This window comes from Dendropsophus ebraccatus, chromosome 7 (genome assembly GCF_027789765.1).
Source record: "Dendropsophus ebraccatus isolate aDenEbr1 chromosome 7, aDenEbr1.pat, whole genome shotgun sequence".
NCBI classification, from domain to species: domain Eukaryota; kingdom Metazoa; phylum Chordata; class Amphibia; order Anura; family Hylidae; genus Dendropsophus; species Dendropsophus ebraccatus.
Genome location: NC_091460.1, coordinates 54457227 through 54478342, shown reverse-complemented (window position 1 = coordinate 54478342; position 21116 = coordinate 54457227). Strand labels below are relative to the sequence as shown.

At 43.4% G+C, this 21116-nt stretch overlaps 1 protein-coding gene across 4 annotated transcripts in view; it reads right to left on the bottom strand.

Moving 5' to 3' along the window:
- TBC1D1 (TBC1 domain family member 1) overlaps positions 1–21116 on the bottom strand; it is a 135068-nt gene that overhangs the window by 102348 nt on the left and 11604 nt on the right. The window contains exon 1 of one of the 4 annotated variants that reach the window (XM_069977505.1): positions 14289–14450. The exons of the other annotated variants lie outside the window; for them this stretch is intronic. Coding sequence (XP_069833606.1) covers positions 14289–14354 — 66 coding nt within the window. The 5' untranslated portion in view covers positions 14355–14450. Of the gene's footprint in view, positions 1–14288; positions 14451–21116 lie in introns of those variants that run through there. 4 annotated transcript variants of the gene reach the window in all.

Genomic DNA, 21116 nt, shown 5'->3' with positions numbered 1-21116 from the left:
AGTCAGGCCAGGGCTACACTGTGACTTATTGTAGGGCTATAAATCCAACTATCAAGCCACAGCTGCAGTCCAAAGTGATACACTGAGTTATACACAATAGACTGCAGCAGTCACTCAACTTGCAGCAAAACAAAGTGTAGCCCTAACTTTAGCTGATCTGTCTGTTGCCTGTAGTTAGACCCATACCAATCTGATATTGAAGGGCTATCCTAAATCTGCCCATACATTCAGTATTTTTATCACAGCCAGAAGTGGGTCCGAAACACAGAAAAAGGCGAAATATTTATCTCTATATTTTATTATCGTTTTTCTCTGTTTAAAATTTTGGTCACAGGGAAGTTCCCTGATGAAGCAATCATAGCGAAACATACGTTGGGACGGACTCGTTTTTCATTGCATTTTATTATGTCTGTTGCTGAATTTTGTCAATAAATAGTATTTTTTAAGAAATTTCGTCCATAGGACTTTTTGTGTGTTCATATGTTGTAGTGTTTTCTTTTTTAATCATATGTAGTAGGTAAACTGTTAAAATTGTATGTACAGGGGTATTTGTATATCCTTGGCTTTATTATTATTGTTGGAGGGTTTACCGTAAACCTTTTTGTTTAATCTTTAAACGTGTAGACTAGCGGAGTGCCTGCTGATATCAGCTACAGATTTTAAAGGTTTTTTTTTCTCAGGATGATCACATCACATTGGATTCTCTCATCCTTGAATCAGCTGACGCTGCTATGTGTCAGAAGCACAACCGCTACTATTCTTTAATAATCATATTACCGTGTTAAATTTATTTTTGGCAGCACAAAGGTTTAATCACACTGCATGTCCCCCTGGCCAAACTTTCCCGTTACAGAAGCCTGCCACCTATTAGCATCTTGTGATCTCATAGCGCACATTCCTGATGCATTACAAATCTTACCAAAAATGGTTTAGCACAAAAAAAAAAAAAAAATTAAAAATCCATCCTGAAAATGTTTTTCAATCCTCTTTTGGCTACAAGAACAATATGCCAGGGAACACTGTTTAATTCTGTTTCTTTCCAATAAGCTTATGGGTTTTTATTTGTCCTTAGGCTGGGTCACACAGGGGGATTTTTCTGCTTTGAAATATTTAAACTACACATTTAGGTCCCTTGGGAAACCCACTGAATATAGTCACTAGGCACTATGCAGACGTCATCTATTATTTTGTTCCCAAGCTAGGTGAGTGAATGTAGCCCCTAAGATGTGTCCCATACATTGCAAAGAGCAACACAAAGCAGCAGCAGCATAGAGAACATTGTAGATCAGCACTGACCAATCTAAGAAAAAAATTAGGAGGCCTTTGGGCAAGACTCACAAGAAGCCACAAAAATCTCTTGTGTATTTCCCCTCTAGCTCTCACTACTCCCCCCCCCCCATACACACACACACACACAATCTCCATAGACTTGCATGGGCAGCATGTAACTGATCTATCCATGGGCTGTTATTTCATCTTAAAAATACAAGATGGAGACCAGCTGCTTTCTTAGGGTCCAATTACACAGAAAGATTATCTGCCAAAGATTTGAAGCCAAAGCCAGAAACAGACTATAAACTGAGATCAGGTCATAAAAAAGCAGATTTTTCCCCTTTTCAAATCCATTCCTGGCTTTGGCTTTAAATCTGGCAGATAATCTTTCTGTGTAAATTGACCCTTAGGCCCCGTTCATACTAAGCAAGAACGTCGGAAACCCGCCGTGCTCAGTGTCCCGCTGTCTTTGAATGAGAGGACGCGAGCTCCTCCGCAACCGCCGCTCTCCGCTCAAAGAACAGAATTCTGCCGTTCTTGCTCAGTGTGAACAGGGCCTTAGAGTGGAAAAGAGCCTGATTAGAAAGAAAAAAAAATGTAGTTATGCTTCTACAAAAAAAAAAAAAAAATAATATATATATATATATATATATATATATATATATATATATATATATATATATATATATATTTTCACTGATATCCAATGATTTCTTAAACATAATGACTCAAGGCAATCTTAATCCGTAAAAACAGCACTGACTATATAAAAAGTTATGAGTTGTGGCAAATATAGGTTTTAATTATGAAATTAAGTATTCCGCTATAACTAGACTGGGGCCACTGCCAAATCTGCTGTACAGCTATTGAAGGATACTCAGACAACTGAATAAAATAGGTCTACTAAGCTGCTGACATTTTTAACACACCCCCTAGATTTATGTACGTAACCCGCTTTTACCAACGTTGGCCTTTTCCCCCTCCCCCCCCCCCTAGTCTAATGCATTTGAACCAATTATATGGAATCATATTTTGGTGAATATACCGAATAGGAGGCAGAGGCATGATTTCCATCTCTTATGGCTCAATGTAAAGTTAGTAGCCCAAAAAGCTGAGCAAGATGATATTTGGGAACAGAGTGAGGATTGGTTTTAAAGGCTGGATATAATGTTGTATTCTATGTTCTTCTAGTCCCACATCTAAATAAGTTTGCACAGATCGAGCAATAGTGCAAAGTTTTTTTTATAAGAACTGTACAATATGATTACAACACACAGCAAGGAGAACTACTAAAACCAGCTGTGCTTTATCGTCCCACACCACAATAAGCAATGGACTTTCCCACCTATAAACAAGGAGCTGCTCATACAAGGCATTTGTTATCACAGCCAGCTTTGCAAGTCTTCACTTGTATACTCTGTGAATTTCAACCTGCTAAAAATACATGCACAAGATCTTGCACAACATAAACAGATCACATCTTCATTTCTAGCTTTTAACCCTTGGAGGATGCAATGATTTTTTTTCTCGTCTGGGCCTTGCTATACCTTTTATTTTTATTGTTTTCAACATAGCCATACTCTGTATATGGGCTTGTTTTTTGCAGGAAAAGGTATAACTTTTAATGCCACCATTTTGGGGTACAGTTATTGCAAGCCTTAGAAGTGGCATACAGCTGACCGACTCAGCTGTTCAGGGCAGGAAGGAGTTATCTGGTGAAAGAGAGTTTCTTTCAGATCAACTGGTTTCAGAAAGTTATATAGGATTTGTAAATTACTTCTATTTAAGAATCTAGTCTTCCCATACTTATTAGCTGCTGTATGTCCTGTAGGAAGTTGTATATTCTTTCCAGTCTGACAATGTGCTCTCTGCTGTCACCTCTGTTCATGTCAGGAACAGAAGTAGCAGCCAAAAGTATATACACAGGGACTTCCTTTGCCTTACTTATCTGGCCAATCCCTGCACAGCATATATGTCTCTCTGCTATGCCTAGATCCTGGTGAACGGGCATTAAACAGGCTGCACTGTGCTGACAGATGAGGTACAAATTAACGAAAATAAATTAAAGAAACAGAGGGAAGAGGGAAAGAAGAGAAGATTACACTGCTGCACTTTACATCAGCAGGTACAGTAGTATTTTTACAAGGGACCACTGCCCAGAGGTTTAAAGTGTCACTGTTGTTTAAATTATTTTTTGCAAAAATCAATAGTACAGGCGATTAAGAAACTTTGTTATTGGGTTTATTAGCCGAAAAATGCATTTTTTAGCATGAAAAAGCAGTTTAGAGCTCTCTATGGAGAGGGGAGGGTTGGAGGGAGATAAGGCACCAAAACAGGACAACAAAGTTAATTTACAACTACATCATCGGGCTCTCCTCTGAAGTCAGCACTGCCCTTTGAATACCGCTTTCATGCAGCTCCCGCTTTGTAATCCTTTGTAATCCCCTCTCCATAGAACAGACAGGGCCTGACTGTGTAAAAGAGTCTAGATTTCCTGATAATGAGCAGTGCATGAGAGGGAGGACGGAGGGAGGGGGAGGACCTGGGAAAAGTCTTTTTGAATGCGGATAATAGCATATTTGCCTAATAAACCCAAATAAAAAGTTTCTTAAAATCGCCTGGACTATTGATTTCTTAAAAAAAAAAAAAAAAACAACAACAGCGACACTAAGTGCGGTGACAGATGTAAGGGAAACCTTGACTAATTGCCCTATTGCAAGGGCCGATCTGAAGGAGCACGCAAGCTCCTCGTTCCCTGCTCACTGCCAATGCTATTATATGTGCCAACAGTGAGCAGCTAAGAACAAGGGGACCATGGAGAGCCCATAGGAGCCCAAAAACAGCTGCTTTTCCCCCCCAAAACAGCACCACACCTGTTTTCTTTACCATGGATAACACCTTTAGGGTGGGTTCACACGTATTTAGCAGCGAGATCCGCTACAAGTTAAGGTCCTGGCAGGCCCCTGGGACTACATAAATGTATGTAATGCAGCTGCCCTCTTAACCCCTTTGGCTCCCGTGCTGTCTATATGCGATGCCCAAGCCCCTAGGGGCCTCTCCGCTGATAGGTGTAGTTAGTTACTGGCAGGAGCCGGAGCAGCTGCTGAGCAGAGGATTGTCACGGTTTTGGCACAAGGGTAACACAGCTGAGAACCGGGCTCCTGACCATGCAGAGGCTGGGCATGCGATTCTTCGTTGTCCTTAGTCAGGGCACCTATTATCACACCAATGCCAAGGTTCAGAAACAACGGTAGTTGTATATTTATTGTAACGGTGGTAACTAGTAGCAACAGTCTCTCCGGATGCAACCGGGTATAAGGCAATCTTGAATAAAGCAGAGTAATGGGTGATGCTGCAATAGGCAATGAGAGTCGGTACGTGTGAACCCACCCTAAAGCTAATAACAGGCAGTGGACAGTAAATTACAGAAAAGACACACATAGTGGCATAGACTTTAGGACTTTTTTCCAGAGTAAGGAATCCTTTTTGGTAAATTATGCCATTTACAAATATGTTAGCAATCACATAGGCTATCACATGGAGGGAAGTCATTTGAAACAAGCTTTAAGCTTTAAGTTAAACTTGTTTGAGAATTGCTGATTTTTCTTTCCACTGTAGTAACTTCCTTAGGCCAGCAAGCCAAATAAAGTGACACTTCCTGTTTTGTGAATATCACTTTTCATCAGTCTCCTCCTTATTATCACAGACAAGAGAACAGTGAAAGGCAACACAAATATATAGTTTTAATAGGATGATGCCATTCACAATAGGTGATGCTCATAATTCACCCTCCACAATGACATCTCACTGGGTCACTAAGCATACCTAGAAAACTCTCCCATTCAAGCTAATGGGGTCATCTACAGTCTATTGCGCCATGTCCACGGGTCTGTAAATGCTGGCCACTTCCATAATAATGTACAAAATAAAATTACAATTAGAAACATTGTGTTCTATCCTCGTCCCTTCCCCTTTGTTTATGTTGTGGTGTCTGTGTGTGTCCTTTCTTCTCCGTCTGAGGTTTTGGTGGATAGCAATGGCTCTCCTGTCGCTGAAACTTGCATCGTTGAACGCCCGAGGGCTTAATGAACCATCAAAGCGATCTCATGTCACCTACTCCATGCATAGACAACGAGTGCATGTGTTGCTCCTCCAAGAGACGCATTTTCAAACTGATCATATTCCAACAATGCGCTTCTCTCACTATCCCTATTGGTTGCACAGTTCCTTTCCGGGCTCTAAGTCTAGAGGGGTCTCAATCGCCCTGCACAAATCCCTACAACATCAGGTTCTAGATACATTGGAGAGTCCAGAGGGTAGATTTGCGTTTTTGAAGGTTCTGATAGCCAATACTAAATATACTATAGGTAATGTTTATCTCCCCAATGCTAACTAGGGGTCTGTTCTACGGGATATCTTACTGGAGGTGGACCACTTTGTGGAGGGGGTATTCCTTCTGGGAGGAGATTTCAATATGGCTTTGGATCCCCCCTTGGATACATCTACGGGGAGATCAGTGGTGCCGCGCTCCTCTAGAACCCAGGCACTCAAGGCGCTCCACCTTCATCGCTTGGTCGATGTGTGGAGAATCCTCCACCCAAAGGACCAGGACTACACCTACTTCTCCCCTGCTCATAATACCCATAGTAGGCTAGATATGTTTTTTATCTCCCAACTAACTCTTCTTTCTCATCCTTCTGCCTCAATAGGGACTGCGGTGTGGTCGGATCATGCTCCTATCTATCTATCTGTTGCCATACCTGGTGGAGAGCCGCGCGAATGGACCTGGCATCTCAATGAGACTCTGTTGAAGGATGTGGTATGTAGAGCCGAGGTTGAGAGGACGTTAGCCACATTTGTAGCCACACATGAGTTGGACCAGACCCCTCCCCCCATACAATGGGAGGCCCTCAAATGTGTTCTCCGGGGCGTTTTTATTCAGCAGGGGGCACAGCTCAAGAGGGACAGAGGCGCTAAACTTAAATCCTTGTGCGAAGAATTGAACGCCGCGGTCAGGTCACATAAAGCATCTTCCACCCCCGATCTCTGGGCCCAGATTTCCTCCCTTAGGGAGCGGATTAAAGATTTAATCTCTCTGACTGCAAACCGGAGGGGGGAGAGGTTTCGCAGTTACTTGTATGAACAAAGGCCAACAAATGCGGTAGAGCTTTAGCCAGGTATCTCCATCCAAATTCTTCTTCCACGTATATCCCGTCTCTGGGCCTCCCGGGTGGGTGACTTGATTCACAATCCACGGGCCATTGCAAATGCTTTTGGGGCCTTCTACAAAGACCTCTACAACATACGGGGCGCTTACTCTGATATGCCAGGCCCCGCCCTGGAGGCCAGAGTTCAGGACTATGTACACGAGACGGCTCTGCCTACACTTGACTCTGAGGCCACAGAGCTGCTGAACTCTCCCTTCTCCGTTGCGGAAATTGAAGCGGCTATTTCCGCCCTTAAAAATGGCAAAAGTCCTGGACCAGACGGGTTCACTGCCCCATTTTTTAAGACCTTCAAATCCGTGCTGGCGCCTTTGATGCTCAAGGCCTTTAATAGTATATCGCCCTCATGTCCCTTCCCCCGTCAGTCCCTAGAGGCCCATGTGGTGGTTCTGCCAAAGCCGAATAAGGACCCTTTGGTGTGTGGCAGTTATCGCCCCATCTCGTTGCTCAATTGCGATATTAAGCTCTACTCTAAACTCTTGGCCAATCGCTTGGGGACGGTGATCCCTAATGTGATTCATCTAGATCAGGTGGGATTAGTCTCTGGCCGTGAAGCCCGAGACAATACCTTGCGTACAATCACTTTGATGGCTCACGCCCAGAGGGCGAAAACCCCTTTCTGTCTTCTCTCTGTCGATGCCGAGAAGGCCTTCGACAGGGTGCATTGGCGGTTCCTTTGTTCTTCCTTGGCTCAGATAGGTGCCGGCCAGTCTTTTATAGACCGGGTCATGGCCCTGTATGCGAACCCTAGTGCGAGAGTCCGCGCCAATGGCATCCTGTCGGAGGCTTTCTGCATTCGGAACGGCACGCGGCAGGGTTGCCCCCCGTCTCCCCTTCTATATGTTCTCACCATGGAACATCTTGCGATCGCATTAAGGCGTAACCCTAATGTAACTGGGCTGGTTGTTGGGCAGGACCACCACAAATTGGCCCTATATGCAGATGATTTGCTGCTTTATGTGACTTCACCACAGGTGTCCCTTCCTACCATTCTCTTTGAATTTGACCGGTTTGGTAGACTAAGTAACTTTCAGGCAAATCTCTCCAAGACTGAGGCGCTTAATGTGTCTCTCTCTTCCGGTACCCTGGAGGGCCTTCGCCATGGTTTTGCTTTCAAGTGGAGGGAGGAACACATTATGTACCTTGGTGTTAATATTCCCGCTCAGCTTCATCTACTTTTCCCTCTCAACTATGCTCCATTGCAGTCTAAAATACTGTCCCTCCTGTCAGCTTACCACACAAAATATTTGTCGTGGTTTGGCCGTATGGCTGTGATCAAAATGGACGTACTCCCGAGGTTCTTGTACCTCTTTCAGACTGTGCCAATTCATGTGTCCGCTTCCTTTTTTAAAGTGCTTCACCGTGCTTTTACACGCTTTGTGTGGTCGGCATCGCGTCCGAGACTAGGGCGCGACACATTATCTAAACCAAAACAATTGGGAGGCGCAGGTGTCCCGGACCTTCAGTTGTATCACGAGGCAGCTATTCTCACGCGTTTACTGGACTGGGTGCATGCTGACCAGACAAAGCTGTGGGTGTTATTGGAGAGGTCGCTTGCTCCTCTTAATGTTCTCATGGCTCCGTGGATTTCTCCCGGCGACAGGGGAGATCCGACATCCTGGCCATTCCTGGCCCCGCACGTTTTCTGCATTTGGGATAAGTGGGTGGTTAGGTATGGCATTTCCTCTCAACCTGGCTTGATGTCTCCTCTGTTTGGGAACCCTGGGTTCCAGCCTGGAATGTCGAGACGCACTTTTTTAGTGTGGGATAGCTCCATGGGAGTGCGTTTGGCTCAGGTGTTTCCTCAGGGGGCTTTGCCTACTGTGGAGTCGCTTAGATCCGCACATCCTGACGTGTTGCTTTCCTGGCTGGAATACAGTCAACTTCAATCCTTCTTTCAGGCTCTGGTGTCCGGAGCGGCTCTCTCCAGGTCTCTCACTGATTTTGATAATTGGTTTCTCTCTGTTGTGTCGGGGCCACGGACTTTATCCAGATTGTATCAGCTCCTCCTAACACTCAGTAACGTGGGACGGGCCCGTTTCTTTAATAAATGGGAATCTGACTGCTCTACGACCTTTTCTGAGGAACAGGTTCACAAGATCTGTACTCTTACTCACGGTCTCTCCATGGCCTCACACGCAAAGGAGAAGAACTATAAAATCCTGGCAAGGTGGTATAGGTGTCCTACTGATATCTAGCGTATGTACCCATCTGCTTCTGGCGCCTGTTGGAGGTGTGGGTCCCTGGATGGGGGAATTCTACATATATGGTGGGCATGTCCCGTGATCAGATCCTTTTGGGATAGAGTGTTCCAGGTGTATGAGGCTTATTCGGGGAAGCGTGTCGCTAATACGCCTCAGAGTGCCTTGTTGAGCCTCTTCCTGGGCTCAATCGCTTCTATTAAGAAGGGAGTTTTGAGGCACTTCTTGACGGCTGCACGCCTGGTCATTCCCAGGCACTGGAAAACCGCGGAGTGTCCCTCTATGACGGAGTGGCTGACGGAGCTTAACGCGATTTGTAGGTATGAAGAACTTATTGCGGAGGATCATGATCGAACCACAGCTTACTCTAAGGTGTGGCGGGCATGGATCTTGTTTAAAGATTCCCCCATTTTTCCACAACTGATTCGTTGAGCTCCCTGGGCCACTTTGCCGTTTGTGACGGGGCTCGGAGGCGGTCTCCGGTCTCCTGTGATCTATATCTCCTTGACCTCAGACGGAGAGGTACAGTAGATGTTTGTGCTCGTATTTGCTTTTTTGTCTTGTCTCTGTGGTGTCCTTTTCTTGTGTGCCCACACCTGTGGGCGTGTAATTGTTGTTTTTGAATCATTAGTGTCTCCCTTGTGTTTCTTCCCCCTATGTCTTCTTCTCTGTTCCCACATTCCAACTCAGGTGGTCGTTGTTCCTGATGTACGGCTAAATGTAGGTTGGTGCACATAGCCAGAAACCCAGAGATGTGGGGCTGGTTGTTTGTCTATGTTTCGATACATTATTGGATTGCAGATTATGCTTTCGCTTGTTATGATTGCACAGTACTCTGTACTTTTTTTTTTCTTTCTCTTTATTCTGTTTCTGCATAAAACTCAGATTCAACATAGAAATTAGAAACATCTAGAAAAATCTAATCCGATAAAAAAAAAAAAAAATTCTAAGTGACATTCACTTTAAAAAAAAAAAAAAAGGATTCAATCTGGAGTTATGTTTCCTTTATACATTTCCTACTCTGTGTGCTGAGAGCTGAGTAACCAATGGTCGGCATCCTCCACTTCTCTTCAGCAAAAGGAAGTGAGTCACCTACAGGAAGACCATAAAGTCTTGTGAACAAAGACGACTGACTGCAGGGATTGACAAGACAAGGAGAACTAGTGTACGGGGGGGGGGGGAGCCGCTATCACATTACAGCACAGATTTAGAATTTTCACGCACCTTGATCATAGGACAGTCACCTATAAACCACATACACATTTAGTTTGAGAGGATTGGAACAATTTTCCCTCTGAAAAGCCATCACTATGTAAATCAGGGGTGTCAAACTATTGTCAACGGGCCAAATCTCAGACAAGATTTCAAAGGTCTACTACAGCTGACCCCAGTAGACACCCCATGCGGTGCTAAAGGACCCCATACATTTATACTCGAGCTGAATGTGCCGCTGGTGGCATGTGTGGCCGTCAGTATGGGGTGTGATAAGGTGAATTATAACTTTCTTTATCCACCTTATTTCCAAGTGACTATCCCTGTCCATATTAATTCCCCTTATCAGGTGTATGGCCATCGTTAAACTACAAATCCCATAATGCTCTGCTGGAGTGTTTTTGAGACAAACAGAACAATTTCCATTGAGCTCTATGGGAGAGAAATGCCACAGTTTGGAGAAAAAGAAATGCCACACCCTCAGCATGCTGCGTTTTAGAAAAACTGCCTCAGAGGCAACAAACGTTTGTACAGTGTGTGAACATAGCCTAAGGCTGGTTTCACACTGGCTAAACTATTTGCAAAACGCCACTAAAAGAAGTCAAAGGCCAGAAAAAGAAAGAAAGTGCCATTCACACCTAGGGCCCGTTCACACTATGAAATCCACGCCGATTACCTCCAGTGGATTCCGTGCGCTCGCCCCCCACCTTGTGCTCCCACTGGAGGATCTGGCCGTCTCATAGGCTTCATTCTATGTTCAAGCAGATTCTGTCGTCTGCCCAAAGAATTGACATGTCTATTCTTTTTTGGGTGGACGGTGAAATCTGGCTGAAAAGAATGGAGCCTATGTGACAGCCAGATCTCCAAGGTAAAGCGCACGTGTGCCGGGGAGGGGAAGGAGTTTGGGGTAGCGCACGGAATCTGCGGTAATCGTAGTTTAAACGGGCTACTAAAATAAAAAATGCCAAGGGAAAAAAAAAATGTCCACACAATGTCTATTTTTGGCATATCTTGCCTATCTTTTTGACCCATATTTTTCAAAACACACACATTTTATACACACATATATATTTCTAATTCTTAGACAGTACAAACTGTTACAAAGTGGTAATATTTTAAAAACTTGTCTCACAGCGTAAACCACATCTCCACTGCAGCAGTTCACCATAATATTTTTTTTTTTATAATTTCCGTTTAAGTATTTCAGTAGGAAACACCTGTTCAGAGAAGGAGACCCAAGAGCCCCTCAGGAGTTAATAGTGTGAGAGAATGTTGCCAGGTTCTGGATTTGCACTCACAAACATCTCAAGTGTGCAGCCTGTAAGGAATGACATGATCTCCCACACAGTCCTAAACACGTACCAGCCAGTGATGGTAGAAGAAGCGACTCCCCCAGAGAGAGGGATACAAACCTGTGCAGTGTTTATATATAGGATATGCACATATACATCCTAAAACATTGCAAGTCCATTGGCATTACCAAATCTGGAAGCCCCCCTCCCCCAATATAGCACAAAAGCAACAATACACATGACTTTATGTGTGGAAGAGGGGTCTTATGTGGCACCATGTACTGCCAACTCTAGGGGGGGGGGGGGGGGGCCTTCACAGTCTGACACTTTTCCCCTATCCTGTTTGCAGGAATTGCTTTTACCCAGAATAGCCCTTTAAGAAGGGGGACTTCATAAAAGGTTCTACACAAGACACAAGCCAGACTAATCTCAACCCTGCATATACGTCAGGAGTAGAGATGAGCAAATTTACAGAATATAGTTAGGGTTTGTGCACACTACAGAATCCCGGTGGATCACCCGCCGTGGATTCCAGCTGCTCGCAACCACGCGCATCTCGGCTAGTCCCATAGGCTTCATTTTATGGTTTGCCAGATTCCGCCGTCCGCTTGAAGATGATCGGGTTCATTCTTCAGGCAGATGGCAGAATTTGGCAAACCATAGAATGAAGCCAATGGGACCAGCGGAGATGCACGGAGATGCAAGTGGGGACAACTGCGGAATACCTATAGGTCGCCCGTCTACCCCTTTGTTCTGGAATAGATAACCCTCTCCTCTCCATAGAGAACACAGGATTGCTCAGCTGCGCCAAATATTCCTGTATATGGGGAAAACAGGACAGATAACAGACGGCCAGACAATCGTTCGGCCATCAGTTATTAAAGGTGTATGCCCACCTTAGCTTCAACATTTTTAGACAATTAAGATGAAAATTATAAAGTACCGACACCATTTTATATGGATACCTTATGTGTTATTTCAGAAAGCTGTCATCATAGGGAAACATAGGTGGGTGCACCTATTTGTGTTTTCTTCAGTTTTTTTTGTTTATTATCATAGGGAAACAGTGCGGCACCAAAATACCTCCACCTAAACAGTGGGTGCTCTATGTAAGGCCCCACAAAACACCAACATGGAGCCTCTAAGGCTTTGTGCATAAGGTCTTGCAACTCTTTTCTGAAGATGTCTTCTTGCAGCACCTGAATGAACATGACAGATGTCATTGTATCTGATGGTTCACAGACAAACAGGAATGACAAGTCCAACAGAAAACAGGCGGCTAATATTTTTTGTGCACGGCCAACTCTAGGTGATCCCACTTTCACACAGCAGGTCTGGGGCAGGATTTTGTATCAGTATTTGGAAGCCAAAACCAGGGTTGGAAGATAACTAGAGAAGATTTAGGGCCCTATTCCACGGGACGATTATCGTTCAGATTATCGTTAAATCGTTCGAATCTAAACGATAATCGTTCGGTTGAAATGCAGTAACGATTAACGACCGAACGAGAAATCGTTGATCGCTTTATAAGACCTGGACCTATTTTTATCGTTGCTCGTTCGCAAAACGTTCGCAAATCGTTCGCATTGAATAAGACATCGTTCGGTCGTTCGCAATAGATACGAACGCAATAGCGAATAAATACGGAAGAAGAAACGATCGCAATTACGATCATAAGTAACGATTATCGTTCCATGGAAATGAGTGAACGTTTTCAGGTCTTTCGCAATAGCGGTCGTTTGAGATCGTTAATCGTTAACGATTATGCTAACGATAATCGTCCGGTGGAATAGGGCCCTTACTCTTCCTCCATTGCATTGACCTACTCCTGGCTTTGACTTACAAATACCAAAATATGCAAGTGTGAAAGTGGCCTGAGGCTTCAGACACCCATAATATGTCTCAACACCCAGGAACAATAAGGGTTCTATAGTGCTCGAAGTTCAGGTCACATGAACTGCTGGGGGTAGGGTCCAGGTATTTACTTACACTATATTTGTTTTTTTTTTTATACTTTTGCAATAATCACATAAAACAAATTATTGCTGATACCCTATCACATACCGGTTTACCCTGAGATCTCACATCACATGCAATAAGTTACCATGAACATCTAGCCTAAAGGATGAACAAAAAAAAAAAGTATCTTTTGTTATTGGAAACCAGGAATAAGGGAAACCATGGTGTTGTATGGGTGTAAACACAACTAAAAAAAACAAATTAAAAAAGATTATTCTATCAATATCACTCTATTCCAATGCCAGTCCCATTCACAACATCCTGATCCATGCTGTTATTAGAGCAGAGACCGGCAGCACTGGGGACAAGTCTTCACCACTTGTAAACAGACAAGACCAGTTGACATTAGAATGTTTTCTCATTCGTAAATCTCTAGGTCTATGGGTACATGGTCTATAAGTACATGGTGTTCACACTGCATTTTGCGTCTATGTTTAACGTACACATTGAAATGTAGCCAAATGGAAAAAATAATCAATCAGTCAACATTTATCCGGCTTCTGTTTTATCCTTTCAGTATCTGGTAAAAACAGATATGTTGCATTCTGATAGGTTTCACAATTCAGTGGAAACTCACTTCACTTTATGTATCTGTAAGAGTATAAAGATGTGTACGTTAAATGTAAACGCAGAACACAGTGTGAACCCAGCCTAACCCAAAAGCCTGTGACCTATAGATGCAACAAGTGTTTATTAGCTGTAAACACCACATGACGTATTCAGCTCTGCTACATCGGTTTTAACAATGTCACATACTACAGAATGTAAATAAGTAGTGTGTGAAGTTTAGTTAATGAAACAAAGTTAAAAAAAAACCAAAAAAACTCATATGACAACTTTACGGCAGTAGAACCACAAGTCTCAGAGCAGCTTATGGTAGAATTTATGATTATACGTGAAGTTTAGCAAATCAAACAAAGTTCAAAAGGAACTTCTATTGAAGTAGAACCAAAAGTCTCAGAAGTGCTAATAGTAGAGTGTGACAGTACACAGACCAGGTAGGATTTCCCATTGCAGGGTTCATCCAGAGCAATGCTTCATGGCTATAGATAGTAATGGCCGCCTACCTTATTCTCCTTCTCCAGCCCTGGGTCCAGGTGAATGGAGATCAGCTTCTGCAGCCTGGCCTTCATGTCTGGGGGTCTCTACTCCTAGCACAGAACTTCTCATGGATCTAACCGCCACTTCCTATACATGCTTATGAGACTGTTCAGCTCCTTAGGCTTTCAAGCTGCAACTGCTCCTCTCTGACCAATCATGCTGTGAGCTCCGAGAAGCTGAAACTCTTCATTGGATTAGGAAGTGCGGGCAGTTCCTCAAAGAATTCATTGTCCTCATCCTCCTGTAGCAGTGTGCTGTGCACTGCAATGTGATCACTGCTCCCTCATGTAGACAAGCTCAGGGCCACAGATCTCTTTCACCACAAGGTTTCACTGATCCATTGAATATTTTATGAGTTTCAGACACCTAACACTTAGGATAGGGGAGGCACACAAAGTTAAGAAAGTGTTTGCACATAACACCAGTGACCGTGAAACTGCAAGGGAACTACAAAAAGTCTTGGAATTTGCCCAAATTTACTTATGAGAGTAAAAGAGATCTGGCGGCCATAGAGAATTCATATTCCCGGGTACATTGCCTTTATGGAATCTTCCTGCTGATGGTCTAGTAGTGGAGTCGGGACCCTCTTTATCCAACACCAAGAAAGCAACCAGCGCAGAGAAAACTATAATGGAAACATTTGTACTATATGTGTTTTGGCTTCAAATACTGCCCAAATATTGTGGGGGGAAATATGTTCACACAAGGTAATAATAAGTGCACATATTGTCCGCTGTTGTAAAACAACCGTCGCCATCAATGAACTTGAACATTAATAACGGCCATCGTTTGGAACAATGGACCTTATTTGCACTTATTTTGGCACTGTGTGAACATAGCTGGTTTTGCAGCTCAGTTATAGCAACGTACATGGAGCTGAATTGAAATACCACATACGACCTGAGACAGGGGTGGTGCTGTGTTTTTTTTTCTAATCCTTGATAACCCCTTGATACTCCAGCGGGGGGGCATTTTTTTCCTGGGACCAGGGAGCAGGTGGCTGAGGGAAACGACGTCCACTCACCTCCCCGATTCCAGCGGCAGAGACCAGAGCGCCACAATGCGGGACCCGCCGCTGGAACCGGGAAGGTCGTCGTTTTCCTCAGCCACCTGCTCCCTGGTCCCAGGAAAAAAATGCCCCCCCCCCCCGCTGGAGTACCCCTTTAACCCATAGTATATCTAGCAAGCCGCCACAACCATGTCCATTTTTGAAATCTCCTACTTTTGTAAAAGCCAGAAACATGAGTTCTTCATAACTTCCCACTTATGTATGAATACGGCCTTAAATTCCTCACCTATTGGCTCCCATCTTATGGCAGACACCAAACAAAAGGCTGGTCGTTCTAAGAGTCCTATTAGACAAAGCGATTTTTTTTTTTTGCCGATTAACGATTGGAAACGAGCCCTTTTGGGAATGACCTGAAATCACTCACCATAATGGTGCGTTTACACAGGCAGATTTATCTGACAGATTCTGGAAGCCAAAGCCAGGAATGGATTTGAAAAAAGGAGAAATCTCAGTCTTTCCTTTTTGACCCGTTCCCTGTTTATAGTCTGTTCCTGGCTTTGGCTTCAAAAATCTGTCAGATAAATCTGTCTGTGTAAACGCACCATTAGGGTGGGTTCATACTGAGGAATTCTCGCAGATAATATCCGCGGAATTCCGTTGGCTGTCCGCGCGCACGGCCGCGCGCCTTTCCGCCGGCTCCATAGACACCATTCTATGGGCCGGCATATTCCGCTATCCGCCGAATGAAGTGACATGTCACTCCTTTTGGCGGATAGCGGAATATGCCGGCCCATAGAATGGTGTCTATGGAGCCAGCGGAAAGGCGCGCGGCCGTGCGCGCGGACAGCCAACGGAATTCCGCTGATATTATCCACGAGAATTCCTCAGTATGAACCCACCCTAACACAGAGAACCACAGTCGTTAGTTACAATTGTAATTATCATCATTACTACAATCGTTTACTCCTGATCCCAGCAAAAGAACAAACAATTAGCAAACGATTAACAGTGATTTTATGGTCAGCTTAAAAGATGCGATCAAGGACACAATGATTTTGATTGTTGCCTGCATACACATGGAACGATTATTATTTAAATTCTAATGATATAATGATTTTTTTGTGCGATAATCGTCCCGTGTAATAGGGTGCTTAGCTTAGGTGAGGGTTGCCCATTTGCCCTTTCTGGGTGATCCGGTTAGAAAATTGAGAATTAGAGTGTGTGTGCGTGTGTGTGTGCGTGCGTGCGTGCGTGTGTGTGTGTTGTGACCTCACACTTGCAAAACATTTATGTGTGTGAGAAAAAGTTGAAATCAAGTTATTGGCACCATGATGAAAAAAAAGCAAGCAGAGGTAACGAAATGGACAGCAAGCAGGAATAATTCAATTGACAGGAAGCAGAGATCAAGAAACTGACAGCAAGCAGAGATCTAAGATTGAGTGCATACAGACCCATGTATACAGTGTGACTGCAGCACTCACCAAAGTTCTTAAAGTCCCTGGGGTGCCAAGAGTGTGACCGACAAAAGTATAAGGTGTATGGAGATCTTAAGCCCCCACCATCTGCTATTGGCTATCCTGAGGGTATCCCATAGATGTAATAAATTGAGGGGCTCAGCTCAGGACCCCCTCCCCTCTGTGTGCTAGAGAACCACTCTGCAGGAAGGCCATTCATTCTAGCAGACTTCAGCAGTCCTTCTATTAAGTGGATACCCCATCATCTGATATAATAATACCACACATCCCTTGTAGTAAACATAGCATGACAAATATCTGCCCAAAGAGGAAGTGCCCTGGCAAAACCAGCTGCTTGCAAGTGGTGCCAACAGCAGGATCAGCTGCTCGCCATAGCAGATATCTCACGAGACAATCCCTCTAAATAGAAAGCCCCCAGCATTCCAGCTATCACAGCCGCTCACAGCTCAGGAGATATTCATCTAGAATGAAACACTTGATATGTACAGTAGGAATGTCTGAGGAGGATTCTGGGTAAATATAAATCTGCCCAGTTCTCTGTATTCACCTTACTGCAAATGTCTGAGTTATCTACAATTTCTTTATCTGCTTTAAATAACAGTCTGCAGTATATTTACATTCAGATAGTGGCGGCAAATATAACATCATAGAGCCATGGTGTACAGGCTGAATCACTTCCCTAGACCTCAAGCTGAGCCTGTATGGTGGGCAGAGTGCACTATGTACTATGGATCATGTCTGCAGAGAGAAGAACTGTAATATGCATAGCTATATAGAAAGTCATGTCCTGATGGTTCCTTCCTGGTGTGACTATAGGAAGGAAATAACAGCTAGTCACACAGCTACTTCCACCTCAGTATAGCATCTGCCCCATCCTAAAGCCTGGTTTACATAATGGATAAGTGTCAGCACTGGACCAGTCCATCTGATGTTATGGAGGCATGTGACTATCCCCAACAGAAGATGACAGGAAAAAGAAAGATTTCAACATGTCTGATCTTTTGTTCCCATTGGAAATAAGCCACTACTAGCAGCTTATCATTTTTCCCATTGAAATCAAAATGCACGCCCAGCTCAACAGAGGGGCATGTTCATGGGAGAGACTGGTGACTCTATTGTGTGTATATGGCCACCTTGAGATTAGTATCACGAGACAATGTGTTTGGATACCTTAGTGGACTGTCAATGCTGTGTGCTTTACTGTACCTGTACACAGTCTATATTGTTTCTTCTGGGAACTGAAGCATTGTTACCTGTTGTTGGTTGTGTAGTTTATGCTTTATAAAGGCCCCACAGCCAAATAGAGACAATATAGTGAAACAGATCTCAGCTTTTATCTTTCCAGTATAAATAAATGATAAATCTCCTTGACATAGATCGCCTACCGGGACTAATGGCTGTATTCAGGCTCAAGCACTTGTTTTGCCCAATTGTTGCAGGTATATGTCAGCATCAGCAACCTGTCTATCCATCAGGTCCAACTAGTGACTATATTCGGTTGATTTCTGGATATTTACAATGCGGAAGTGGTAGAGCCAAATTTAAAAGTGATAGATCTGCTTAAAATTAAATGTCCATTTCTTAACATCATGTTGTTTGTATGCCCAAAGAGCTGTTAAAAATATTAAAACTTAAAGAGGTATTCCACCCAAGAGCTAAGAAATGAAATGTTCCCAAACCTAGCAGGTCTAATTTACCAAGTCCCCGAGTATTCTGAGCCATCCCATTCCTGAGTCATCCAAGATGGCGCCAGCTAGGCCACTACATTTCCCAGCATGCATTACACCTCAAAGCCAACTGCCAAGTATCTGCCTCATCTTGTAGTATCTGCCCATCACTAGTTCAATCTGCTTCTGATTTACACTGTAATTAAAATATCTATCAATCTATCTATTCATCTACATAGATAGATTAGAAAGAGAAAGAGAGATGACACAACTGTGTCTCCTTTACCCTATACTACTCAGAAGGCTGTCACTGTTCTGTTATTTCCCCGCGCCTTGGCCAGGTGCTCACTGATTGGTGTGGTGTCAGTGGTGGGCGGGGTTACAGATGAGGCGTTACAGCTTGCCTGGCAAAAGAAGAGACAGAGATCACATGGCTTTGGTCTGAGAAGGGAGGGGGAGGATAGAGAAGTGGAGACAAAATGAACCAGGCAGTGAGGCTTTTCTGCTGCCCTGTATCCAAACTAGAGGGAGCTGAGATGTTCTTAATATAGTGGTTATATTAATGATTGGTTCTAGAATTACTAGTTTAACTTGAAATTATTGTAACATGAGTCTTTATCAATATGGAAAAACAGAGATATATTTCCCTATGCACACCCTCTTACCATTCCCTGCTTCGCTATTCATCCCCTGCAATGGCAGGAGGCTCACATATGGTGCACAACTCATACCATGTCACTAATACTTTTAGTGAAACAAAAATTCTTTTAAGGTTTTTTTTTTTTTTTTTTTTTAAAAACCAGAAAACCCCTTTAGGCTTTCCTCAAATACAACTTTTGCAAAGTGTTTTTTTGGGGGCTTATAGGGGTTATCCTGCAAAAATTGTTGTCTTACAAACCAACTGGTTTCAGAAAGTTATCCAGATTTTTAATTTACTTCTATTTAAAAAATCTCAAGTCTTCCCATACTTATCATCTGCAGTAAGTGGTGTATTCTTTCCAGTCTGACACAGTGCTCTCTGCTGCAATCTCTGTCCATGAAAGGAACTGTCCTGTGCAAAAAAAGTTTTTCTATGGGAATTTGTTGCTGCTCTGGACAATTCCTGTCTCGGACAGAGAGTCAGACCGTAAAGAAAACAACACTTCCTGCAGGACATACAGCAGCTGATAAGTATGGGAATACTTAAGATGTTTAAATAGAAGTACAATCTATATAACTTTCTGAAACCAGATGATTTGAAAGGAAAATATTTTGGCTGGATAACCCCTTTAAAAAATACTACGAAAAAGGTACTGTGTTTTTTAGCCTAAAAACTCTGTCTGCCAAGTTTGGCGTTTTTAGTGCTGGTTTTCCAGAAATAAAAAATCCAGCTTTAAGCTTTGTTCCCAAAAAATATTTTTTGGGTACTTTTTACAGCCCATAATACCAGGTGTGACCCCAGCCGTAAGCGTTCTATAACACTGAGATGGAGATAAGCAGGTTCTTATTATTAGCACTGCACAGTTTATCAGAATGATAGCCCTTCACTCGTCCATGGTTTCAGCTATGGAGCACAATGCATTAGTGTTCTCTACTTATCTGGACAATTATGTTTTCTGCACAAATTTTATAGCCTTATTTTCAGATTTCCGCCATTACACTATGTCTGTTGTGAGAGTAACAAATAGAGATTTAATCACATACAATAATATTTCGCTGTGCCCTGGTATATTGGTGCGGTGCCCGGGGTAGTGTGAGCTCAGTGCACCTCTGGTTTATAACAGCGGAGACCTCAGCACATTGTTACCATAGAAGGCTGAGCATTCCTGCTGTGCACACTGATAAAAGTCACCAGATAAAGCTCTTTCTGGTCACAGACTGTACTAAACAAGCAAGAAACCTGATGAAAGAAAGACTTCATCTAAGAAGTGAATATTCTATAAAGATATAGTAACGTCTGTGAAGACTCTGAGAGCTGGAGATGTGATATAAAGTGATCCCCATAGAGGCAGGGATGTTGGGTTTCTAAAATTCCTGTGACTAATCCATGAGCCATTAGTCAGCCTCTGACCGGCCACAATGGCCGCTTATTAGAACAATAGATTGCAGTGCAGCCAACATTTTGGACATCACAGCCGATTTAAAGGGGTCATTTTCTTTTGCTTTCCTGCACATTAGAAGGATACTATATATAAATCCCAAAGCATCCCTGTGTTAGGACTCCCAGTGATCAGCTTTATGCTGGAAGTAAGACATCTCCCTGCAGAGGAAAATAAAAAAGGTTGCTGTCATTTCAACTAGCTTCCCTCCAAGTGATAGCCGATGTGATTCCGTCCTAACATATTTATAGGTCACTTCATTGACAAAAAAAATGACTCCTTATCCCAGATAAGTTTCTCCCTTCTCTGTAACGTGCTCTCCACTGTTAGGGCAAATCCATCTCTAGTAATAGACTTAGCAAGACCAATTTCAGGATTGGAGGGCAGAGCATACCATGTGCTATGTGCAGAAAAGGGGGAGCTAGAGAGAGATAAAGCCTAAGCTTGCTTATTTTGCTCAAAAAGCACCTTGCAACCAGTGCATCAGTAATCCTTTCTCCCCTACGTACATCTGTAGTAGTGCACTGTGTAATTCTCCCCCACCACAGTGCAGCCTGTTCAGTGC